Raw genomic sequence first — 25,710 nt, 5'->3', positions numbered from 1 at the left:
CGTGCCCAGAGCTGGAGGGGAGCACCCCAGGCAGGTGCAGAGGCCCTGGTGCTGATGGAGAAACAGATGAGGCCAGCATGGGCCAGAGGAGAGCAGCGTCTGAGCGGGAGGAATAGGCAGGAGCCAGATTCTGGGACCCGAGGACACAGGGAGAGTTTGGGTTTGTTCTAAGAGCAGCGAGAAGCCGTTGGTGGTTGTAAGCCAAGATCTCGTATGTCTTTGAAAGCTTGCCGTGGCTGCTGTGTGACGCACAGACTGAGAGGCACCAGGTTAGAAGCAGGGAGGCCAGTTAGGGGCTGTGACTCAGGTCCAAGAGAGGCTCGCTGGCGGCAGGAGACAGAGGACAGCCAGGGAGGTCTTTTGGAGGAGGAACTGACCAGACTGTCCAGCAGGTTGGATGACTTGGGCTTTAGGTAAGGCCTTTGCTTGTGGCATTTTCCCTCTCTGGAACATCCTGACCTCTGTTCGCCTTGCCGATGGTCACTCCTGTTGCAAGCATTCTCACCCTGAGAAAGCTTTTCCAGCATCTTTATTGTCATCTGATGTCATTCTGTGAATTCCTTGAGCGTGGGAAATTTGGTTTTCATTCCCAGCATATCTCACAGTGGGTGGCACACGGGTGACGTCCCATAAATGTTCATCAGTTGAATGGAGGGTTTGTAGAAGGTGATAGAACCTCCAGTCTTGTGCCCTTTCCTCCAAGCTAGTTTTTATCTGGTCTTTTCTCGCCACTTCTCCCAGGAGGAAAAGGATACCACGTTTCATGTGCACCTGGGAGAGGACTCCCGTTCTCTTCCTGCCGTCACAGAGCTGAGTGGTCAGGGTTGCACTTTGATTTTTACAAAGCAAGAGCTGCATGTTTATTGGGTAGAACTGTTTAATGCCAATATGCTAATGAGCACTTGTATAGAACCTTTAATGGGTCCAGATAAATTTTAGAAAGAGTGTGTTTCGTAGAATCCTCTGAGGTGGGCTTGTACCATTGCAGATTTTTAAAGTGCCCTGGTTCCCCTGCATTTTATACCTAGATAAAAATTTGCAAACCAGTATGTTATTTGCACCAGAGTTTTTCAGGCTTGATGGTGAATTTCCATCCCTCTGCATACTCAGAAGCAGAAATGTGGGAGGCTTATTGAGTCCCATTCATCAGGCATTGATTGTCCCTTCATTCACCAAACGTTTGAGGGGGTTCTGCCCCCGCAGACTGAGGGAAGAGCATCATGTAATAGGACGTGAGCATTCTTTAGAGCAGGGCCTCCCGGAGCATGAGGGTGTACAAGCAGCACCTGGGGAGCCTGTTGAAATGCCGATTACCGGGCCCTGTCCAGAGAGTGGGATCCAGCAGCCCTGGGGACAGCCTAAACCTGCATCTGTGACCCGCAGCTTGGTGGTGCAGGGAGAGGCATTGCTCTTAGATTCAGTGTCTGTGCAAATGCACGGCCTCGGTGAGCTCTGTGTAACCCCCTGAGCCTCCGTCTGGGAACACCACCACTATGTTGTGAGCAGTGAGGCAAAGCTTGAACCGGGTGTCTTCTGTGAAGCTCTGGCTGAGAGGTGCGGGGCGTGGGCTCTCCCTGCCGCCCCTTACCCCGACTCAGGCCAGAGTCTCCAGCTGATCGTGTCATGAGAGGCTCTTTAATAATCTGTGGATTATCATAACCTTCCTTTGCCTTACTCAAGCAATGGTTTTGGCCATATTTTGGTGCAAGAAATGCGGTTTGCTTTATTGTGGAGTAACAATGTAATTTTGCAACTAAATTAACGCACCTCTGGGGCACTCAGGAAACAGCCAGCTGGCTGCTCCTGGAGCCCAGTGGGCCCAGGGAGCCTGGGGGGCTGCCTTGGACTGATCATGGAGCCGTTTTCACTCATCACCTCCTCCGTGCAGCATGCAACTCCCTTCCCTGGGGCTTTCCCCAGGAAGACCAGGGGTTTCTCTGGTTGCCTGTTTACCCGCCCTTCTTAATAGAGCCCAGGCTGTGGGCAGACCCTTTTCTCAGGTTCACCCACCAGTTTTAACCCTCTTCCTGAGTCTCCGTGTGACATGCTAACATAGGCATTTTGTGCAAAGATGCAAAGCGGCTCTGCCAGTTCCAGCCCCTCTGCCCGGCAGGGAGCCCAGTCACCAAAAGGGAGGCCTCTCACCCCTCGCCACCCAGCAGCACGCCATGGCCCGCTAGACCGCAGCAGGAAGGCGTCGCCTACGGGGCTCATGTTTGGTTTTCTAGGCGTGGTGCGCTACTCAAGTGTCAAGAAGCACAGTGGCCCAGACCAGGACGGTGAGGAGGAGGGCAGTCTGCAGAAGGAGCAGGAGAGCGCCATCGACAAGCACAACCTGGAGCGCAAGTGCGCCATGATGGAGTACACCACGTGCGTCCCCGCCCTGCCCCGCTGCGCCGCGGGTCCCCGTCCTTGTGCAGGGCTGCAGATGGGTGGCCGTGGCTCACATCTGGCCCCAGCCATGCACCAGCTAGCCCACCTACTGTTAAAAAATAAAAAGAATCCATTGCCAAAGTTTAAAAATTGGGAATTTTACCTAGAAATCTGGGTTTTTGACAAGTTCTTGCCTTTAGCATGTCAGGTGTTTTTCTGAAAAGGTAACGGTTAGTTACAATAAACGTCCCCCACTCACTCCACAGGCTCTCTCTTCAGTTGCCAAGGAGGCCTCATGTCTGTTTATTTCCCGTTTCCCAGGGGCAGCCGGGAGGTTGTGGATGAAGGCTTGATCCCCGGAGATGGACTGGGAGCCGCTGGGCTGGATTCCAGCTTCTATGGACACCTAAAGCGAAACTGGCTCTGGACCAGCTACATCATCAACAGGGCCAGGAAGGTGGGCTCCCAGGGCACGGGTGTCCGTCCCCGACCCCCTCCCGGGGCTGCCGGCGCTCCCCGTCCTCCTTTCCCTTTCCCGGCTCACAGTTTTTGAATTGGCAAAACCAAAATTGACCAGAAACACGAAGAATTACTTCCATATGTACTGAAGGCACATCAGGCCTGTTTTTTTCCCAGTGGAATCTAATTTATTCTGTGATGTGGACACCTATTCATTTTTTAAAGAAAGAACAGAAAGTCTGTAAGATAAAGTTCACGCAAGAGGGGACGCCTGTGCGATAGAAAAGTTGGGTCACCACCCAGCTGTCCTCGGCTTCTCCTCCAGAGACTTGCACACCTCAGGGCAGCAGCTGCCCTGGGTTGTTAGGAATTCATGGAAGCTCATGCTTCATTCGGTGATGCCCTTGTCTTTCAGGGGAATACCACGACGGAGAATGGGCTCACGGTGAGGCTCCAGACGTTTCTGTCCAAGCGCCCATTGCCTCTTGGGGCTGGAGGTACGTGTGCCGGGAGCTCACCAGAAACAGACGCGGTCCCAGCTCAGGCCAACACGACCACGGCACGTTCAGTTTGGCTTCCGGCCTCCACGGAGGTCATCTGGAAGCCTTGTCTCTTTGTGCTTATTTCCAGGCAACAGCAGGTTGAATATCTGGGGAGAAGCAAGAACAGGATCGGAGCTCTGTGCTGACCGGGAAGAGCAGTTTGAGGTTGACCGGGAACCCACGCTGGACAGGAACCGGAGAGTGAGGGGTGGAAAAAGCCAGAAGCGGAAACGGCTGAAGAAGGACCCTGGCAAGAAGATCAAGAGAAAGAAAAAAGGTTTTGTGATGATCCTTTGCATTTGCTAGACTTGAGTTTTGCGTGTTCAGGCTTGGAGATGTGCAGCAGCCCCCTGGCCACCTGGCCTGAGCTCTGCCACAGACTCAGGGTCCATCTCCCTCTGTTTGTGGCCCTAACTCTTCCTGATTGCGTTTTATTTTCCAAACCCAGCCTGCTGATGGAGAGGTCCTTCCTATATGCTTCCCCTGCTGTCTTTGTGTTTTTAGAGCCTTTTCACTTAGTAACTCCGTCAGTTCAAATTTCTAATTTCACCTCAACTGAAAAAACCTTAGCAAAAGTCCTTCGCAAAATCCTATTATTCTTTTGGCTTACCTCTTAAAGTCTGCATCTGTGCTCGTCAGGCCAAAATTCAAAGCGATGTTGTATTTTTAAATCAGAGGGAGCGTGGGAGTCACCTAAGCCTGCAGGCTCTCTCTAGATCTCCTGACCCCTCACGTGCAGAGCCTTGCAGATTCATCTTGACAGTATTTACAGAGAAGGAGGGCAGCGAGGAGACCGGTGTCCATGTTTTAGGCCACTTTTATATCACCTCAGTGGTCTGTGCGTTTATTTCGGATGAAAACAGAATGTTCAAACAGGAACCTGGTTTTAGTCTTTTATTCGGCTGTTGTCTGTAATAAATGGCCTTGCGTCTGCAGAAACGGCCCCTCAGTTTAGCGTGTCCAGATATGAGTAAGATCAGTTTGGCTCACAAAGCCCTGAATTCATTACCAGGCAAAATATGGTGGTGGTGTTTCTTTGAATAATTCAAATGCTCTTCCCACTTTTCCTCTGTCTTCATTTGGAAGGCAAGCACTAAACAGATAGTCTTGAGTTGGAAGTAGCATATGGCGTCTGCCTGTGAAACAGCCGTCAGTACGTCCCCGAGGGGAGGAGACCCCGGGAAACCCGGCAGTTAAGAGCTCACGGTTCAGACCCCGTGTCTGCTGCTTGCTGGGCAACTTTGGGCAAGTTGCTGTATCTCTCTGCGTTTCAGATTCCTCAGCTGCCAAATGGGGACAATAATTGTATCCTTCTCATCAGGTTGTTGCAAAGTATTCTAACTAGAAATGAATGTAAAATATGTAAAAAGCTGAAGCCAGGACTTGGCACATAGTAAATATCCCACAATGTTAGTGGCCGTTACTGTTTGTATAGTAGCGGCTTTGTGCCAGGCACTCTGCTCCGTGTTTCATACCCAGTGTCGTTCAATCCTCAGAGCCACCCTGTAGGGTGGGCCTTGTCCCCACCGTGCCCCGGAGTTGGCATGGTGTCTCTGAGGTTGCAGAGCAGGGAAGGGTGGGGGCCCGTGCATCTGGGGAGCACACCCCGAGCAGGCTTCATCAGCTTGGGTGCAAGTCACCTTCAGAGGGCTCAGGGCTGCTGTGGGAAGGATTGGAGATGGGCAGATAACTAACAAGAGACTACATCCAGGCTGCCCAGCCCATCACCGTGAAATCTGACCAGAGAGAAATGATGAAAGGAGTAAAAATAAATCTATCAGGAAGGGCTGAGTCTTCTTCTGTGTTTAGTTTACGTGGCTTCCAGCACAATGAGATTCTGAGAACCGATACCTTGGTCCAACGTGGCCAGGTGGGTGGGGACCCTTCCCCTCTCCAGGGTGGTAATTCCAAACCAGTGGTAAGAGGCCCCCTCCACTCTCCCCCTGCTGTTCTTAGAAGAGCACCCGGAGGAGAAAAGCAAAAGGCTGCGTTACCACGACGAGGCCGACCAGAGTGCCCTGCGGAGGATGACCCGGCTGCGCGTCACCTGGTCCCTGCAGGAGGACGGGCTGCTCGTGCTCTGCCGCATCGCCAGCAACGTCCTCAACGCCAAGGTGACCGGCCTGCCGCCCCCGCCCCTCCCGGCCTCCAGCTCGCTGATCGCATGTCCCTCTCGTCATGGGGGGTCTTTCCTGTCTGACCCACGTAGGGAGGCTCATGGCCCCTGGGACCCCCCATCCTATCGACTCCGCTCGGCCACAGGGAGAAGCATCCCCCAGAACCCTACAGATGAGCGCCACACTCGGTTGTGCCTGTTTCTTCCCAGCCCTGTATGTGTGTATCTTTGCCTGAGTGCAGGCCAAGCAGCTCAGAGCCGTGCTCTCTCTCCTCACCGGGAATCTAACCCTCTCTGCTCCCCTCCTCCCAGCCTGGAAAACTCCTGTTTGCCTTTCAGTAACTGCCTGTCGTCTCTGCAAAGGCCTCACTGATCCCGCCGAGTGGCGGTGGTCCCCGTGCTCTCCTCTGCCCCTTGGACGTACGCTTCTCACGCTGCTCCTTCTACTCTGGCACCTCTCGGCCCACTGGAGAGGCTGCTTCTAGAACTTCTTATTTGTTTTCGTAGCTGCAGCCCCTTGTCTGGTGCCCCCTGCGCCGTAATCACTCGGTCCATGTGGACCAAGTCAGCGTGGGATGGTGGCCGCGCCTGGGTTCACCCCCCCACCTGCCACGCCACACCGAGGCTGATGTTCAGTTAAGCTCTGCTGTCATCCATTCTAGGGCCCTTCCAGGTGGCCATGCTGCCAGGCCAGGCAGAGTGGGTGAGGCGGCTTCATGCAAAGCCCTTGGCGTTTCCTGTCCTCAGCCATTCCAGCCAAGAGAAACCCACTAAGGGGTCCTATGCCCGGGATGCCCTTGGCCTACAGGCACATTACATCCCTTTTCTTGACCATTTTCCCAGTTTTCTCACCCCTCAGCCCCCGCCTAAATTCCACCCGAGTCCCTTCTGCAAGGAGGAACCAGAAGGCGTGTTGCTGTCCCTGCTGTCTGGTCCTCATTCCATCAAGACACTGGTAGGAGAGGCGCGCTTCCCTCCACCCCTGCCACCCTCGATGCAGCCGGGGCGCCAGGAGAGCCCTGCACGGTTCAGGGTCAGCGGACCCTCCACTCACTCGCTTGAACCAACACCGTGTTCTTGGGCCCATCCGTCTGGGCTCTGCCTTCCTGTGTGTGTCACGGAGAGGGCCTGAGTCTGCAGATTCAGCTCATTCTGCTTCTATTAATGGAACTACAAGTACAACACACACAGCATCTCCAATCATACATAACAGGCACTTAAAGCTTTAAAAGCAACCGTCTAAGAAAGCACGTTTTACACACTCCTAGTCCCTCCTAACATACTGCCCTCCAGTCACTGTCACCCAACACCCTCCAAGCACCTCTCTTAGTTGCCAAGAGACACTCTACCCACTGGACACCTCACTCAGTGCCAGGCACACGGCCATTGCCCAGCAGACGGGACCGAGGACATGTGTGAGGTGACAGTTTTGAGGGTCCGCCGAGGAAAGAGCTTCCACAGAAAGCGTCTCCCCGCTCCCTTTCGTTAGTGACCCATCACGTGGGCTCCAAGGATGCTAATTTTCTGTCTCGGCTGGTGTTTGATCCAGGTGAAGGGCCCGTTCGTCCCCTGGCAGGTGGTGCGGGACATTCTGCATGCCACCTTTGAAGAGTCTTTGGACAAAACATCGCATTCGGTCGGACGAAGAGCTCGCTACATAGTCAAAAACCCGCAAGCCTACCTGAACTATAAGTAAGCCTCGTTCGAACTCTAACCCCAAGAGAAGGTTATTCCAGTGCTTCTGGATCGTTCTTTACTCTTCTTTCATCCCATTTGCTTAAGAGTCGGGTGTAAAACCCGGATAAGTAAAATCTGAGGTGTCCAGTAGCACGCCAGGAGCTGCTAGAGATTGTTAGTGAGATTGTCCTGGATCTGGGGGCCTGGGTGTGATTCTGGGCACTTTCACATACAGGGTATTATTTAGACTTTAGGACAGCCTTGTGAAGTTGGTGCAGATGGAGAAACAGGCTGAACAGGCTAGGTGACTTGCTGAATGTCAGCTCGTCACATCACAGGAGTAGCAGGCCGTGAAGGCAGAGGCCTCCGCCTCTTTTCACTGCAGTCTCAGCACCCCAGAGCGGCTCCGGATGTCCCCGCATTAGTGGTGCCTCGTGTAGCTCACTTCAGAAAGAAGCTGAACAGGAACGGGGGTCCCTGGGCCAAACGCATTCAGCCATGCCCTCAGCTGAGCTGGGTGTTCCCTAAGAACGTGTGGGGATGGCAGCTGGCTGGGAGTCGCAGAGCACCCCCTGTGGATTGTCAGTTGCCCGTGAGGCTGTCCCATCCATCTCCTCTCTTAGGGCTGGGGCATAAAGCCGTCACCAGCCCCATCAGACTCCTACAGCTCCCTCCACCAGCGTGGGCTCGAGTGCGCAGGACCACAGGGCATGGGTGGTGTAGGGAGGTGCCAGAGTGGGGCCAGGAGGGGGCACACGGCAGGGTTGGGCGGACCTGCTTCCACCAGCTGATGTTCATGCTGCAGGGCAGTAGGAGAGCTTGGCTCGGGGTTAATTCTGAGCCCTGGGCAGCCCGCGGTCAGCCAGATGGTGGAGAAATCGGCCCAGCCGTGGATTGTGGAGAAGACGCAGCTCTGCCCGGGCCTCTTGGTGTTGGTACTGTTGACATTTGGGACCAGATCATTCTTTGTTAGGGGGCATCCTGTGCACTGGAGGATGTTTAACAGCATCCCTGCCTCCACGCACTAGGCACCTACTAGGTACCGGTAGGTACCAGTCGCACACTGCCCACCCCCATTGTAACAACCAAAAATGTTTTCAGATGTCCCCTGAGAGGGCAGATCGCCGTGCTGGGAACCACTGGGTTAGACACACCAAGGGGCCTTCCTGTGTGAAGCACTTTCCCCTGTGTGTGGTAGACTCTTAGAATTTTCTGTCTGAAAGGGCTCTGATCGCCTGGTCCAGAGTGGAAACCGGCCCAGGGAGGGGATGAGAGTTGGCTGGGGTGACAGCGAGCTGGTGGTGAAGTGAGATCTGGAACTCGGGCTTCCCAGCCCCTGCCTGACACTCTTCCTCTTGTCCCAAAGTGATCCAGGAGAGGGAGACGCTTGTGGGGTGGGGTGGGGAGGGCTGCGGGGTGAGCAGGCCTGGGTCTCTGTCCTTGCCGATGTTCAGAGCTGCGGGTCCTGGGACAGGGTGTTTGTCCACGTGGAAGCTGTTTTCTCACCTGTGAGCAGGATGAGACCCATAGTAACCACACCTGCCCCACCCTTGGAGTCGTGTGACCTTCACCTCACCAAACTATGAAATGGAATGACAGTCTCTGTGTTGCAAGCTCTTTATGAGAGTCGAAGTGCTCATAGGAGCCCAGCAAACACTGGTTGTCTTTCCCTTTGTTTCCTTTTGGGCAGGTCAGGCTCTCCTGACACCATGGAGCCGTGGAGGTTTGTGCAGTGGACAGATGCTGGAGGAGACCAGTGCCCTTAACAGTACCAAACACCAGGGCCTGATCATGTTTTCAGATTTACAGGACGCTGTCACACAGGGCATCTCATGTGGTCCTGGCCAAAGCCCTGTGAGGGGCAGGCGGGTGGGAGCCACTGTTCTCCGTTTGCACATGGAGAGCAGAAACTCAGAGAAGCCACGGTGTGACGTGTGAGCAGTAACAGGCCTGACTTGAATCAGGTCTGGTCGACCCCAAATCCTTCATTCTTAAAAGCTGTAATCACCCAGCAGGTAGATAAGTAGATCCTCCTTCACGGTTAGCCACGGCCAGAAATGTCAGAACAGAAATCTGCTGATGGCTCTGGACGTGGGCTCGTTACAATTCCCAGACTTCACTTGGGTCTGCTCTCTCTGCAGGGTTTGCCTGGCCGAGGTGTACCAGGATAAGGAGCTTGTTGGGGATTTCATGAATCGGAAAGCTGACTATGAAGACCCAAAGGTGCACCCTCCATGGTGGTTGGGCTCGGCCTGAGCTGAAGGCAGGGATTTCTAGGTTCTAGTCTGGTCCTCCGGCCCCTCGGTGCCTCTGCCGGCCTCACAGACGGGGCTTTCCCCCCACGCATTTGGGAAGTCGGCATGTCAGTTCTTTGGCTGTGGACCTCCTTTGATCTGACTCCAGCACCAGTTTTCAAAGACGGTTAGAATTTGGCATGCCACTTTGCAGTGCTGCTCTGCCCAGAGGCCTATTTTATTAAGAAAATAGGGCAGCTCTTCAGAAATATTACAAACAGCTAGACTTCTGGAAAGCTTGCAGATGAGCTGTGAGTTCTCTTCCTGAGTTTTCTGGGAGTGGGGCTGGGACAGTGACAGGAAGCCGTCCTTCCGGACCCAGACTTCTCTGCTCTTGGGCCTAGAGTCTGCTGAGTCCTCACTCGTTGAGCTGATGCTGGACTCCACTGCATGTGTGTCTGGCCTTGTGCCCAGTGAGGCCAACTGAAATGGAGCCCCAGGGCAGAGGGACAGGCAGGGAAGTAAATGGGCACCACAGAACAGTGCAGTCACTCTGAGAGGGGAGTGCACAGGCCGCTGAGGTCACAGAGGGAGAGTTAGGAGTGCCTTTAGCCCAAGTGACAGGGGAAAAAAAAAACCTAACGGGCCCAAGGCTTCTTTTTTCCCATGTGCCGAGCAACCCAGAGGTAGACCATTCTATGTGGGTGCAGCAAAGCCAAGATGTTCTCAGGGCCCCAGGTTCATTCTGTCACTTACTCCCCATCCCTGATGGTTAGCTTTCCATCCTCGTGCTGGTCACCTCATGGCTGCCATGTGGCTGCTGGAGCTCAGTCCTCACAACAGAATCCGAGGACAGGAAGAAGTGGGGAGAGGGCCCTTGTATCAGGGAGGGGACAGCTTTTCCTAGAAGATCCGTCCTGACTCATCCCGGGAGGCTGGGCGGGCTGTTTCCCCACACCAGGTTGGGGCTGGCTCCACTGATGAAGGAAGTAGGGGTCCAAGAACATATGCTCCAGAGGGCTTTTCAAAGGTGTCAGCGCTGAGCCCAGACTGCAGAGACGGGGGCCCAGCCTAGGCCGAGGCAGTGAAGGGAGGGGGCGAGGGAGGTCACTGCCGCTGGAGTCGGTTACAACATTTTCCTTGATGTATCTTAGTGAAGCCTCCTTTCAGGGAGAAGGAGGGCCGTAACATCTCATTCTCTCATGTTGAAAGGTTTGTGCCAGTGAGTTTAAAGAATTTGTGGAGAAGCTTAAAGAGAAGTTCAGTTCAGCCTTAAAGGATCCTAACCTTGAAATTCCAGACACACTCGAGGAGCTGTTTGCCAGGTAAGGTTCTTCTGGGGAGGTTCTGGGTGATCCTCGAGAGGCAGGAGGGAAAGTCACCAGCCAGGATGGCCACGGGTGCCTCCCCCACCAGCCGTTCCACGTGGCCTTGCAGCAAACCCTGCGCTCCCCTCACTGGCAACTTGAAAACGGGCGACACTGCCCTCCCTCACACCCCACCAGGTGCTCCCTTTCCCTCTGTGGAGGTCTCCACTGCTTCACCCAGACGTGACTCCCTCTTCTTCACCATCCTCATCACGACAGCCCCTCCAGCCACTGTATTTCCCAATTTCTTTCTCTAGAGATGACATCCCTCCATCAGGGCCCACTTGTCAACTGTACAATACCTTTGCAGCAAGCCCCCTGCCATTCAGGTGGGCATCTCATCCTGCCATTCGGCTGGCAAGTGATTTATGTCCTGCCTGCTGTGCCCAGGCCAAAGGAGCGATTTACAGTCATTTTCAGAGTTGATAAGCTTTAGCTGGCTTTTTTTTTTAAGTAGAAGTAATATTTTTATTGGAAGGATATTTAACAGATTATAATAACTCAACTATCCTGTAACCATTTTTTGATTTTGTTGACCTTCCAGTCCTTGTACACATTAAACAGAGGCCGTCACAGGCTTACACACCGTGATGAGTGCTCGGGGCAATGTTGGGTTCCCATTATGTGCAGTACCATCCTAAGAACTGCTCCAGATTTTAAGTCCAGATGACAGAGAAACCCAGAAACTTAGCACGACAAATATTTTCACATGCAGTGTAGGAAAAAACTAAACATTCCAGTGATTTCACTAAACACCTTCTTTCGAGTGTAACAGAGGCTACAGAGGGGGAGGGAACTGGCGGTCTCGAGTGTAACAGAGGCTACAGAGGGGGGAGGAGCTGGTGGTCTCCGGATCAGAAAAGGGAACTTGACCAAAAGCAAAACAAAACACTCTGCTTTCCAAAACTTTCCAGCAACCCCAGAGTGAGATCACGTCAGCAAGTAGATACACTTCGGATGTCTTCTGTTCTCGGTAGTTGACTTTGAGTAATTGGTGTTGGCACCGTGCTGCTGTTGATAAATTACTAATGCAAGCTTTGCTTCTGTTGGTATTCCTGCAGTGTTTTCATTTGTGAGAAAGCCTGCGGAAAAGACTCTGCTTACAGGAAACAGGTTACCGTGAATCAGAAGGCCCTACTCGTTAGCTGTTTTTTGAGTTCTGCTTTTGCCGCAAACTGCTCCCAAGTGGCATGGTTTCTATTCAGTCTTAACGGCCCGTTGACCTATCTGTAATTTCTGTCTCCACATACTTTCAATACAGTGGTGGAGCAAATTTTTGTTACAAAAGAAGACAGTTAAAGATTTTTAAAGGAGAGTTCATGAACCATCTAGAGGAAAGGAAAAAGTTCCAGCTGCCACAGTTTACCACTAAATTTGACCTTGAGCGTTCTGGCAGGCAAAGCAAAAAAGAAAATGATTTCAGATATTTTCTCACTTGACTAAAAACAGTTCTCGTTTTTCTGAAAAGGTGCTTTCTCTGGCTACTAAATTCTAGGAAGAATTTACAATTGCAAAGATGAATTTTGACTTCAGTTTTGTAGAAACCAAAGATGTATCTTACAAATAAATGGTCATTTTTTTTAAAGTGAGTTCTATGATTTGTTTTTCATTTATTTTCTTGGTATGAATACAAAGAACATTACATGGATCTCGAAAAAAAAAAACCAAACAGATGGAGAGATAACCTGTAATCCCATCACTGAATACAGCTACTCCCTTGTGGGTATTTTCTTTCATTCTGCCTTCTTATGTTTGTTTTTTAATCATAACGAGCTCACAATTTTATGCCCCCCCCAACTCTGGGCACAGTGAACAGTAGCTCCCTGCCAATCAGCCTTTCTCCTTGCCTCATTGTGGTCGGTAAGCGAATGTCCCTCATTTTCTCAATGCTCATTTCTACAGCATGATCATTCAGTGGGCAGAATGTGGTGTTTTCTCATTTTACCTCACAGGTACATGTTTGCATTTTAGTGAGTTTGACAACTTTTTCCAGCATGTTAGCCAATCAGTGGCCATCTTCCACGAGCATCAGCTCTGCGAAGGAAGGTCTGCTGGGTTCCCGCGACAGGCTCTTCTTTTGTTTCCTTTGCAGGTACCGAGTTTTGGTGATTGGAGACAAAAAGGATCAAGTCAGGAAGGAGGATGAACTGAATAGGCGAGTACTGACCGAGTGCCTCTTCCTCAGCTGCTCTGTTAGGTTCCCTACAACCTAGCACAGGGGTGATCAAGGGCCAGATCGAGCCTGGCACCTGTTTTTGGAAATGAGGTTTGACTGGAACGCAGCCACGCCTGTTAACATCAGAGTTGAGCGGCTGCGACAGACCACAGGGCCCACAGAGATTAAATTATTTATCATTTGGCCCTTGGCGGGCAAAGTCTGCCGATCCCTAACCCCACCTATCACTGGCCCAGCCTTAGAGTGGGTTGGGGAAAGGGTTTGAACTCCCAGCCCGTGAGCCTTCCAAGTGAAACTGGTTAGGAAAACTCAGCCTTTTTCATTCCAGCTTGGATAATCGGTATTCAGTCTGATCTTAGCTCTGTATTTCAATGAAAAGCCTATTCTCTTGAGAGAAAAACTGATTTAAAATTGGATGAAAAGAAAATGTGAGCGCTAAGCACCTTTGCTAGTTGTCGTGAAAACCTGTTCCCCGGTTATGCCACCCCTTCCCCGCTAGACTGGGACTTATTTCCTGCAAAAATTGACCAGCCAGTAAGGCTTCAGAATTATGATTTCTTTTGGTTACGAACAGTTTCAGCATTCATCACCTTTTGCGAAATTGAAAACTTGTGTTAAATTAGAGCTGAATCTGCCCCAGCTGAGCTGTGCCCGGTGGCCGGGGGCTCACGTGGCTCCATCCGTCTCTTTCAGCGTGGACGACATCCACTCTCTGGTGCTGCAGAACCTGATCCAGAGCACGCTGGCTCTCTCGGACAGTCAGATGGAGTCTTGCCAGTCGTTTCAGGTGGGGTTGGGGACCCGGCCTCCATCTACAGCAGCCCTCTGGGACGCGGGGCCCTTCCGAGGCCGGGGCCCTGGGAGGTTTCTGCTCCTTCCCTTCTTAGCTGTGGGGTCTCAGGGACCCTGATTTCCCTCCTCCCCAAGGCTCCAGCCCTCACCCCATTCATCTTTGAAGTGAGGGCATGGCACCCAGTGACCTCCAGAATCCTCCCGCTGCTGGGGTTTTGAGTCTACTGCTTAAGACAGACAATTAGGCAGCATTGGAAATGAGCCATGACAGAAGAGCTGAGAAGGTGTTTGAGCTACCCTGCACATCTTGTCTAATGATGACGTGGGGATGTCAACACATTCTGATGGCTAGATACCGCCCAGTGGAGACGCTGCCTTTCTGTGGGCGTTGGGTCTGACGTATCTCGGGAGGACTTACTGGAGCTGCAGTGCCGCTTTATCGTGGCCGAAAGAGGACGAAAGAGGAAGGCGGGCCTCGTTTAACGGCGCACTGAGCCTGGGAGGGGGTGGGATTAGGACTCCCACAGGTATGAAAACTTGAGGTTAGAAGTTAAAAAGCACGTGCCCAGGACCCCAGGGCTCATTCATCACACCTGAGTCTGGGGGTACTCTCCAAGCCGCCAACCACGAGAAAGCCCAGCCCAAAGCTAATGGCAAGAGCCCAGTCCCTGCACCCCGGCCGGGGCCTTGTCCTGGCCTCACGCCTCTGCTCTTCCTTCCTCAGTTCCATTTCGAGCTGGGGTCTGGGCTGCAGGGGACGCTGCCGAGGGGCTGTCACTCTCCCTGACCCCCAGGGCGTGGGAAGTTGCCGCGAAAGAGCACCTGGGCCCAGGGCCTTTCATCACTGACTCCCTCCGCCTGGCAGTGAAGAGTGGGAGGTCACTGGGGATGAGGTCAGAGGCCACCCAGAGTCCCACTGGGCTCCCCTGCCTGCTGCAGGGAAGTGGGGGTGGGCATCACAAGCATCCCAGATGGATGTGTCTGTGGCAGCCCAGGGTTGGGAACCTGACGGCTTCACACTCACTGTTTGTGGTCTGAGCACTCAGTGACGATGTAACAGCCACTCCTCGGCTTCTTTCCCCCTGCCCCTCTTGGTGTTCTCCCATCAGGCTGATAGTCTGTGTGCCAGGACCGGCATAGAGGTGGGGCCTGGACAGATCGAGGGTGCTGTGCGTGCCTTGGGCTGGCAGGACCTGGTGTGTGCCCAGACCCCCTCGCCAGCTCCAGGAGAAACCACCCCGCCCCAGCACCCCCGACTGGCCACCACTTGGCTCCCAAGGCCACTGGTTTGAGGATGAGGCCTCATTCTCTTTCTGGTCCCGCCACTCCCAGCGGCCTGGCCTCGGAAGTCACACGAAGTCTGTGAGCCTCAGTCTCCCGTCACCCATGAGTCCCAGGGGCAGTGCAGAAGGGAACCGTCCATGCCCCAAATTCTCGGACTGTGACTGCAGGCTTTCTTGGCCAGGGCTTTTGACTTTCCAGGAGGCTGGCGTGTGCCAGACGTGCACTGTGGTTAGCTTGCTGAGCCAACACTTTTTAAAATGCTGGAACGACAGAGGTCCTGCTGGTCCCGCAGTCCTCTGAGCTGCTCCTCCTCTGAGCGGGGTCCCCATCCACAAGCCACGGAGTCACAGTGGCGTGGCCAGCGGAAGGAGCCCCTGTGATGGGGGCCCAGATAGCACCCTCCACATTCGCCCTGTGCTGGGGGCTGGGCGCTGATGGGGCAGTAGTAAGGGTCAAATCTGTGTTCTTGTTGGGGAGAGAGACAGTGAGTGAACAAATGAGATCACTTCAGGTGGAGGTGGTTACTACAGAGGAAGTGAAACAGGTTAATATAACACAACTGCCTGCAGAGGAGCGAAATGGAGGAGGGTTTGGCTTTTGAGGGGGAATGTTCGTGCTGAGAACTGAGTGTTGAGGAGTCAGTCATGCCGAGGTTTGGGGGAGTGGTGAGTGCAAAGGCCCTGAGGTGGGAAGGCCTTGGCTTTTGCAAGAAAAGTAAGAAAGCTGGTGGGGCTGGAGGGTGGTGATTGAAGGCTGGATTGTAAGGAGTTGGGGCCTGGGTGTCAGGCAAGTTCCCGCACACGGGGGTCTTGTCAGGCGTCGTAAGGACTGGGAGTTCTACCCGCAGAGGGAAACCAGCATGGCTTTCAAGGTCAGGAAGGAACGTGTGGTCTGATTGAGGCGTGTGGTCTGATTGTGGCACAGGGTGGTCGGGGTTGGGGCTTGGGGCATGTGTAGAAGCAGAAAGAGCAGTTGGCAAGAGGCCATGGTGAGAAACGACGGTGGCATGGCCCAGACGTGGCAACATAACAGGCATGATCCAGATGTGTTTGGGAACCTACTTAGAGGGTAGAGCCCACCAGACAACCTGATGGGTTAGGGGAGGGGGTGATTCTGCATTGGCTCCTAGCATCTTTGCATCCAAAGAAATAGGCAGGCCTAGGGTGCAGAGCCTTCCTTTCTGCAGCCGTCTGTCCCTCTCTCTGTGCTCTCCGGGGTGATGTGACGGTGGGTGAAGGCTGACCGTGGGGGTCGTGGGCTTCCTCCGTGCCCTCCCCAGCAGCACCCCAAGTGTCCGCTGGAGCCTCCCTGCGCCTCGCCCCCGCAGCAGCTGCTTCCTCCGCAGATGACCAGCTGTGGCCTCCGAGCATCCCCACGTCTGGCCCTTGTCCGCCCGGCGGCTGGGGGGCCCTGCTCACCCGCGCCCCGCTGTGTTGCAGACGTTCCGCCTGTACCGGGAGTATAAGGACCACATCCTCGTGAAGGCTTTCGTGGAGTGCCAGAAGAGGAGCTTGGTCAACCGGCGCCGGATCAACCACACGCTGGGCCCCAAGAAGAACCGGGCTTTGCCCTTCGTGCCGATGTCCTACCAGCTGTCCCAGACCTACTACAGGTGAGCGCCACTCTGCAGCCTGCGCCTGGGCTGGGGAGTGCGGGGCCTGTCTGCAGAGAGGAGCACGGGGGAGCCACAGGCACTGGCGTCCCTCCTGTCCGAGACAGGGCAGCCTGGGCCCCTCGCGGCCCCTTTCTGATGCAGCCTCTGGGATTGATTTCCTCATCAACGCCCATCCTTCCCTGTATGGGAATAAGGTTAATGCTTGTGGCATTTACCATTTTTGCAGGTAGTTTTGCCCTTTTCCCTATCAAATTGTGTAAAATTGGTTTCTAATAATTCAACCGGCTAAAAGGAGCCCCTCCAAGCTGGGCATAACCTCGGTCCCTAATCCTGACGGCTCAGAGCTGTACCAGGCCGCCTGCCTCGCAGGCTCGCACACTTCCTTTGGAAGCCGTCCTGTACTTTTCAGACTCAGTTTACAGCATGTCGGCAAGAGGTTACAGGGTTGGGAAAGTCGCACTTCTGTACAGAGAGAATGGCTTGACCTGGGAGATGGTGAGACTGAACACGCACGTCCTCTCGTCTCAGTGCGGGTTCAGGGCTGGCCTGTAAAGATGATTATTACAAAAAAGCACTTTATCTTCCCCCAATTTGGCCCCGGATGACAGTGAGTGTCCGCGAGGCCTAGGGTATTGGGTTGGATAAAAAGACACGGCCCCTCCTCAGAGGCGCTCAGGTGAGGGGAAGACACAGTCAGACAAGTGTGGTGCCTTCATTTGAGATGGAAGAGAGGGCTTCCGGGAGACGCAAGATTTGGCAGATCCACACCCAGGCCTCCAGCACCCCATCTTCAGGCCCCCCCGTATCATTGTGTAGGATCTTCACATGGCGGTTTCCCGGCACCCTCTGCACAGAATCATTCCAGTTCTTCGACAGAATCCGCGCTGCCGGCGAGTCAGACCAGCCCGATCATTTTTCCTTCAAAGACCAGGAGAGTAATGACTCCACAGGCGACCTGGTGGCGTTTTCTTTGGACGGCCCTGGAGGACACTGTGTGGCCGTCCTGACCCTCTTCTCTCTGGGCCTTATATCTGTGGACGTCAGGATCCCAGAGCAGATCGTGGTGGTGGACAGTTCAATGGTGGAGAACGAGGTCATTAAGAGGTAAGAGCTGGGGTGCTGCTTGGAGCACCATCGGGGCGTCAGGCCTCGTCTCTCCTTCTCAGGCCGTGGCGTCTCCAGTTTTATTTGCTCGGTCATCTGATCTTCATTCAACAAACATGTGCTGAGCTTCTCTGTGTGGGCATTTGCTGTACAAAGACAGCAGGGCCTAAGCTGTGCCTTCCAGGAGCTCCCAGATCTGTGAACTGGGGATTCCAGCACAGAGTCCAGTGCAACACCTTCTGCTGATGCCTCCAGGCTCTAGGGGAGCCAGAGGAGGGAATGAATTGGCTGTGCCAAAGAGATGGACCCAGGACAGTGTGGCCAGGAGGGTCAGCAGAGAAGGCGGAGTTGACCAAGGTTCCTGAAGGCATAATAGCCAAATTAGGGCTTAATGGGAAAGTAGACATTTTTTGAACAGAGACTAGGAAGGGTTTCCAGGCAGAAGGAATAGCCCATGCAAAGACACAGGTGCATGGACGGGGTGAGGGGGTGTGTGGGAAGGCAGACGAGGGAGATGAAGCTGGAGCGTCAGTCTCTGCTGACCTCACAGCCAGATGCCGGGGGTGTCCGGTGTCAGAGGGCTGCTCTCCGAGGGGGACAGTGTGCACGGAGCAAATGGCTGGACAGCAGACAGGTCCATTTTCCACTCCTAGCCTGGGGAAGGACGGCGCCTTGGAAGAGGATGAGGACGAAGAGGAAGACTTGGACGAGGGCTCGGGGGCCAAGCGCCGGAGCATCGAAGTGAAAGCTCGCCAGGCCTCCCACACCAACTACCTGCTGATGAGGGGCTACTGCGCCCCCGGCATCGTCAGCACCCGCAACCTCAACCCCAACGACAACATTGTGGTGAACTCCTGCCAGGTCAAGTTCCGGCTGCGCTGCACGCCCGTGCCCACCCAGCTGGAGCCCATCGGTGAGAGCCACCCTGCCGCCCTGGGGCCCCGGCTCTGAAGGGCAACGACTGTGGGGCCAAAACAAAGGAAAACCCCTCCCGTCCTTCGCAGCCACCACGGGTTGTGGGGGACACATGTCCTGAGTTGCCCGCTTGCTTGGGGAGTCCCAGGCTGTGCCCTCTGTGTGGTTAGAACTCACCACAGTCCTTTTCTTTTTAGTGTTATCTTGCCCTTTCTATGAAAGATGAGCACTCAGCTTGCTTCATTATCTCTCGCCTCCTTTACTTCCAGTCTTTTGCTTTTTCGAGTTCTTCTCTTGATTATCTTTGCAACGTTAATGACTTCCTCACCCTCCGTCTCCCACACCCTCGATTCTGGGTTTCCGGTTTCTGGCAGTCTCTTCTCCCTCCACAGAGTGAGGATCCTGGGGCCTCGTCCTACACTCCTCTCCCTCCTTCCCACCCTTTTCCTGCCTCCATCTGACTTGTCTTTACTGTCATGTGTTGAGATGGAGGGTGCTACTTTCACAACCACAGTCAGTGTTCTGTGCTGGGTCGGGAGCTTGGGCCGGGCGAAAATGTGATAATCTGTAGACTGTGGTCTTAGCAGAGACACCTTGGCCAGGAAGCAACAGACCAGCCCTGGCTGGTGTGAGCAAAATGGAAATATATCCTGGCTGTCTCACAGGGTCTGAGGAGTGGTGACCTCGTTAACGTTAGAGAGGGTGGGGCCAGGGCAGCCGGAGTTGAGGACCTCCTCCGTCCATAGCTGCAGGGCTGTGGTTCTCAGGCCCCAGCCCCACTTTTCACCCTTCAGTGGGAGTCTCAGGCAAAAGAATCATATTGGCCCTCAGAACTCAGCCCAGTTGTCTGCAGTCAGGGACCCAGGGGCTCATATCAGGAACCCAATTGCCAGGGGCCCGACCGTGTCCACCCGGAAGGTGACCCCTGGCCGTGTGGGGAGCTGTGAGTCGGGGCTGGAGCATGGCCTGCCTCGCTATCACCTGTACACGGGGCTGGGGAGGGGCTCCTGTCAGGGCTGATTCTGGTCTTCCTGGTCTCCGCAGCCACGTCTCTGAAAGAGCTGACGGTGGGGACCGCCTACCTCCCTAACACGTTCACCAGGCTGATAAACAGCCAGGACACCTGCAGCTTGGAAGAGTTTGCCCGCCAGGTGGCGCTGTCTGGGTACAAACCTGGAGACGTGTCCGCTGCCCTGGAGGTCCAGGGGGCCATTGCAGCGGCCGGTTGCTTTGGGGTGGACAAGATAGAGCTAAGCAGACGGTTCTCCACCTTGGAAAGGACAGATGGTGAGCGCTCCAGGACCTTCACAGACTACGTCCAGGTGAGCTATGCTCCCGGGGAGCCTGAGGTCATGAAAGCAGAAGTTGCAACTCATGGGCCAGATGCACCCTGTGGATGGACTTGGTCTGAGGCATGTGGTGGAATTGTTTCAAAAGTTGAATTTGTTGTCAGCACTGCCTAAAACCCAGCTCCTCCTGAATGTTAGAATATCTGGCCACTCTGGGCCCTGTTCCGTCAGCACAGTTGGCTGGACCCCTCCAAGCCATGGGTCTTGTCCACCCCAGCTCTCTGCTATGTCTGTGGCTCCCTGTACCCAGCCCACGGTACTCACCACAGTACCTGCCTCGGCCCATTTTCATCAGTGACCCTTAAACCCAGAGAATTTAATCACAGTCGGACCTTTTAGATCAAGTGCCTGGGGACCTGGCTTGCCCTCTTGTGTGTTAGCGATGTTGTGGGGGTGCCTGCCATGGGGTGTCCATAAGGGAGGAGGAGGGGGGAGGCTGATGTCATTATTAAAGGAATGCAGGAAATATGAGAGGGGTGTGGAGTTCCATTCATATGGTGTTTGATTGTTCTTAAAACTCACGGTGCCTCTGGGGCCCTGGGAGGTGAGTCCTGGAGGGTAGGCAAGCCTCAGAGAGGGGTGAGGACTTTCCTCAGGCCCAGCGCTGGAGCCGAGGCATCCGATCCCACTGACCAACAAGAAGTGAGGAGGCAGCAGCTCCCTCTGTGCCCTGGTGCCCAGCACAGGGTCCCAGATGACGAGTGCCCACAACAAACCCTTCCAGACCTGCATGACCTGGGTGTGAGTCCTGGTTCCAGGCTGTGAACTGGGGCAAATTCCTTGTACCCTGACTGGTAGCTTTTTTAATATAAAAATAAAAAGGAGGGCAGGGAGTATAGCTCAGGGGTAGAGAGCACACTTGGCATACATGAGGTTTGGGGTTCAATCCCCAATGCTTCTGTTAAGGGCAGGGGGTGGGGGCACACGTGCAGCTCCTAGATAGAACAAGGATGTTGGATGGGGCACAGCTGTGCAAGGGCCATTGTCCTTCACAGGGGAACGATAATGGCTTTTGCAAAAGAACTTGATCGCAGTCAGGGTCTTGAGTCCATGGGAGGAGCTGGCCAGGCAGGAGGAGACTTGTAAAGTTGCATCAGCCTCAGGGACACAGCTGTGGTTTCACGCATCTGGACTGTTACAAGTGGGCACTCTGAGCCTTGAGAGGGAGAGGACTGCCTGGGGCCACGTGGCCGGCTGGTTGTCAGCCCAGGGCTGGAAGCCAGGCCTCCCCCTCGAGTCACCTGTCCTGGTAGAGCTGGGCTGGCCGCCAGCTCAGAGCGCTTGAACACTGCAGCCAGGGGAGGCAAACCCCGATGACCCTGGGGTCCCCCACAGACCCTCTGTGTCTCCTGCTTTTCCTAGGACCTCTTGGAACAACACCAGGTGCTGGAAGTTGGTGGCAACACCGCTCGCCTGGTGACCATGGCCTCTGCGCATCCCTGGCTCCTGCACTCGGTGCGGCTAAAAGGCAAAGAGGAGGAGGCTGACCCTGCAAGAGAAGACCCCCAGGCCAGGCCCCCAGAGGGGCCCCCCAGCGAGGACGGCCCTTCTGAGGGGCAGGCACCACCTTCTCAGGGCCCCCGGGCTGCCAAGAGGCGAGCCAGCTGGGCCAGCACCGACACAGCCAGGCAGGGTGAGGGGGCCGACCCCAAGTGCGCCCAGATGCCCCCTGCAAAGAGGCCCACCCTCCAGGACGTGCGCTCAGCCCCCGGCCCTGGGCCCAGAGTGGACGCGGAGCAGGAAACCCGGGCGCCTGCTCTGCCCACAGCTCCCGAAGACCCGGGCATGAGGGAGCCTCCCCCAGGAGCATCGGAAGCTGGGCAGGAGGACCCAGAGTGTTTGGGGGTTCCCAGCTCCCCAGGCCAGGAGCAGATGAGCTGTCAGGCCCAGCTTCCAGAGGGCCCTGAAGACCCCAGAGGTACCAGCCCTGTCCCCCACCCACCCATCCTCTGTCCGCCTGCTGCCACAGAGGAGCTTCTCACAGCCTGGACTTTGAGGGGAGAGGTCCTGCCTCTTTACACTGTCTTTCCACCAGAGGGCAGAGGCCTCAGACACTCCTAAGCCAACCTGTGAATCACAAGGTTCTAGAAAGCGGTGTTGTTCCTGAGGCATCAGGTGTCAGGAGGCAGTGGCATAAATGGGAGGGGTCTCGCCTTCTAGGGGATCGACAGATGCTCTGTTTTCCTTTCCTCAGGAGAGGTGCTCCACAGTGGCCTCTCCCGCGTTTTCTGAAGGCACCTTTGTTTCCTCTAGGGTGTTTCCACCCAAGGACTTTACACGCCCAGCTCTGTGGTCAGGGCTTCTGGAGGAAGACAGGTGCTCGCTCGGTCCTCTGGCCCTGGGAACAGCCCCCACGCTGCACCCCGCTGTCCGTCCAGTGCTCTGGGCGTGCTGGCTTCGGCCCATGGCCTGGCCACTCTGGGGATGAAGGCCCTCAGGAAGGGCATGGCTTTATCCCCAGACCCAGAAGGACTTGTGGAGTGAGTGGGAGAGGAAGAGGCAGGCCCCTCCCTTGTCCCTCACTCACATCCCCCTCCTCCGTCAGGTCTGACAGACGGTTCTGCAGCCAGCGGCCGCTCCCAGACGGTACTGGAAAGGTGAGTGTGATTCAGATTCAGGTGGCCGGGGCTGGGGCAGTGAGAGCCCAGGGAGGGGGTTCCCCAGGTCCAGAATTAGTTATTCCATGAACATCTTTCACAGAGATACGGTATCAGACAGTGTCTGGCACAGAGTTCCTCGTCAAGGCAGGTTCTCCTCGTGTGGTGGACGAGGGCCCGGTCCATCTGAGCGGTGGGTTTCACAGAGGTTTTCTGTTGAGGGGACGCCTGCCGTGTGTGTGTACATTGCCCTCAGATCGGCAGGGCCGTGTGCTTGGGACTCAGGTGTGGCCCTCCCAGGGCCCGGTCATGTACTCAGAGCCAAGTGCCTGGCTAGTCTGTGGCTGTCCCACATCTCAGTCACTGGTTTAATTTTTAGCAGAAACCTTTGTTCTCTGGAAAGTGTGTCTGGAAGCCCCACATACAACACAGAAGTAGAGCTTCTGCGTGAAGACCTTGGCCTGAAGGGAAGGTGGCCACTGGCCCAGGTCCCAGGCGGGGCTGGGAAATCTAAAGTCATAGCTCTTCTCCCTTCCCTGCCAGCAGGGGGTGATATGGGGGCCGCCAGCCCATCAGGCTCCCCTGAGCCGGTGATGGTGGGCCCTGGGGTTGAGACCCCTCCATCCAGATGGGAGGGAAGCGGGAGGTGGAAGAGCAGAAGGCAGACAGTTCCCAGCCCTGCGACCTGGGCCAGGCGCCACGTGGGAGCAGGTGGCTCCCATCTCCCTCCCTGACCAAGCCTGACACCCATGTGCCTGCCCCGCAGGGACTGTGAGAGTGTCTGCTTCGTCGGGCGCCCATGGCGCATCGTGGACGGCCGCCTGAACATGCCAGTGTGCAAGGGCATGATGGAGGCCCTGCTGTACCACGTCATGACGCGGCCCGGCGTCCCCGAGAGCTGTCTGCTGCAGCACTACCAGGGCGTCCTGCAGCCCCTCGCCGTGCTCGAGCTGCTCGAGGTGCGGCGGGGCTGGGCCCGGGCTTGAGTCTCGGGGTGGGAGGGTGGGGTGGCGCGTGTGCCGAGTCCTACGGTACAGCTGCCAGGTACAGGCTCGGCCCATGAGGGTGCACTGGCCTCCTCGCAGAAAGCCGGGCTCTTCAGAAGAGTCTTGTGCCCCAGGTGCCCCCACCTCGCTACCTACTTCATCCCACCCCCATCAGCCCTGCATCCAGTGGTCAGCCCACTGCCCTCGGAGGAGGCAGCCACGCCGGCTGAGCCCCACACCTTTTTCCATCCTGCATGCAGCCTCTCTGCCCTTTAGCACTGCTGGTGCCCAGCCCTGCGCCCCCCACCCCTGCGCCAGGTTGCTGCCCCAGGACATAGCTCACAGCATCCTTCCCCAGCCCCTTACAGCTGCTGAGGCTTACCTGTCAGCGTTCCCAGGGTCATGCCTCTCACCCTGTCCCTAGGCAGGGCTCACGACCTCACGAGCCTGCGGGGGCAGGTGGGCAGATGAGGGACAAGCCCTCATGGATGGCGGGGAGAGCTGGAGATGTGCCCCCGCCCCTAGAGGGCAGCTGCGTCCAGCCTGGCCTGATTGCCACCCTGCGCTCTGGCCAGGTATGCCCGGGGCTCTGGCTCCGCGGCAGCAGCGGAAACAGGAAATTCGGTGGGAAATTTCCTGCACTTGAAAGCAGGTCTAGGCCAAACAACACGTCATCTGGAGGCCGGCCTGCGACCCCTGCTCAACACAGGGCCGTTGTATAAATGGTGGGCACACCTCCCTCTCCTGCTCTGGGCATTTGCCTAAATCCTCCTGGTCAGCCCCTACTGGTCCCTTAAGGCCAAGTTCAGGTGTCCACTGCTCTGGGAAGCAGCTCGGGGTATAGGACGTGGTCCGTAAGCATACCTGGAAACCGTCTGTCTGTGGCATCCACAGGGCCTGGAGTTCCTCGGCTGCATTAGAAAGTGCTCGCTGAGGAGGCCCGCTGCCGTCTCGCTCTTCTCTAAGCCGGTGATGGAAGAGGCCGAGGCGCCCCCCGGACCGAGTGAGAGCCCCACGGTGTTCTACGAGCCCACACTAGACTGTACCCTCCGCTTGGGCTGCGTCTTCCCCCACGAGGTCAACTGGAACAAGTGGGTCCATTTCTGAGGCGGCGTGGTCACCATGGCCCTCCTGTCCCACTGTGTGTGGGGTCAGCCTGGCGAGGTCGGGGTGCCGAGGCCCCTGCACCCGCCTGCTGCTCGGGGGCTGTGTGTACCTGGCCCCAGCCCCAGCTGTGGTTTCCAGGCCTGGAACTCTGGCAGGAGGGCCACCTGCCCGCCTGCTCCCAGGTCCTTCCCTGGCTGGCCTTAAGGACCCTGAGGACTGTGCATCGTCACCCGGGAGTCGCGGGGGAGCCGCGGCTGGAAACGCTGGTCTCCGCCCACTCTCCTCCTGTTTCCGGAGCCTCAGCTGAGCTGCCTGCCGATCTCTCTAGAACCTGGGCTATGGTGAGTATGATAGGCCCTGGCGGGCTCATCCTCCAAGGACCTCCAAGGTGAGGCTGCCATTTGGGAGCAGAGCCACCTGCCCAGGCCTGGAGCCTTCTGGATGGACATCTGCTGGCCAGTGAGGGGTCGGGACCTCGGGGCTGGGGGGCTCTGCCCCATCCACGCAGACCTCGCCTTCCAGATTCCAGCCACCATGGCAGACTCCCCCTGCTCCCGGGAAGCCCCATGGCCTGAGGGGCAGGGCCTTACGGGGACCTGTCACAGAGCGGGACTGCGGCTGAGCCTGCACGCTGCCTGCAGGCCTCTAGCAAAGGGGCCGCTAGAAACAAGAGAGGTCCCTGTGGGTTTGGGGTTTTGTTCCTTCAGCCTCTTTCCTCATTGAAAAAAAATCCCCTGGCATGTATTTATTTATTTTTTAATTAAAGCGAAGTCAGTGCATTTAGTTTTGTGTATTTCCTAAAGAACCTTTGGTCCCCTGGAGGCTCCTTGTTTTCAGCTACGAACAGTCAGGAATAGATGTTTCCAGTAAAACCGGAGGAAGAAGGAGGGCCTCACGGCCGAGCAGGGCCACCCCCCCATCTTCCAGCCTCAGGAGCGGCCTGCCACTGCCTGGAAAGCCCTTCTTCCTGCTGGGATGGCCCCAGCCCATCCCTTGACAGGTGTCAGGCAGCACCTG

General features: G+C 55.7%; 1 protein-coding gene across 1 annotated transcript in view; it reads left to right on the top strand.

Annotated features, from left to right (window-relative positions):
- The window catches only part of GTF3C1 (general transcription factor IIIC subunit 1), a 63,333-nt gene extending 37,861 nt beyond the window's left edge, over positions 1–25,472 (top strand). Inside the window, exons 20-37 of the mRNA XM_006201423.4 lie at positions 2,229–2,370; positions 2,695–2,830; positions 3,248–3,329; positions 3,463–3,651; positions 5,331–5,488; positions 7,040–7,182; positions 9,309–9,390; positions 10,614–10,726; positions 12,861–12,923; positions 13,638–13,731; positions 16,460–16,632; positions 17,452–17,739; positions 18,393–18,652; positions 19,699–19,976; positions 21,366–21,921; positions 22,549–22,600; positions 23,367–23,559; positions 24,481–25,472. Of these exons, the coding sequence (XP_006201485.3) occupies positions 2,229–2,370; positions 2,695–2,830; positions 3,248–3,329; positions 3,463–3,651; positions 5,331–5,488; positions 7,040–7,182; positions 9,309–9,390; positions 10,614–10,726; positions 12,861–12,923; positions 13,638–13,731; positions 16,460–16,632; positions 17,452–17,739; positions 18,393–18,652; positions 19,699–19,976; positions 21,366–21,921; positions 22,549–22,600; positions 23,367–23,559; positions 24,481–24,693 (3,215 nt within the window). The 3' untranslated portion in view covers positions 24,694–25,472. The remainder of the gene's footprint in view (positions 1–2,228; positions 2,371–2,694; positions 2,831–3,247; positions 3,330–3,462; positions 3,652–5,330; positions 5,489–7,039; positions 7,183–9,308; positions 9,391–10,613; positions 10,727–12,860; positions 12,924–13,637; positions 13,732–16,459; positions 16,633–17,451; positions 17,740–18,392; positions 18,653–19,698; positions 19,977–21,365; positions 21,922–22,548; positions 22,601–23,366; positions 23,560–24,480) is intronic.
- The last annotated feature ends 238 nt before the right edge of the window (positions 25,473–25,710 follow it).

This window comes from Vicugna pacos, chromosome 18, assembly GCF_048564905.1.
Source record: "Vicugna pacos chromosome 18, VicPac4, whole genome shotgun sequence".
In the NCBI taxonomy this organism is placed as follows: domain Eukaryota; kingdom Metazoa; phylum Chordata; class Mammalia; order Artiodactyla; family Camelidae; genus Vicugna; species Vicugna pacos.
Note: the sequence above shows the minus strand (reverse complement) of the source record. Positions and strands in the feature narration are given on the sequence as shown.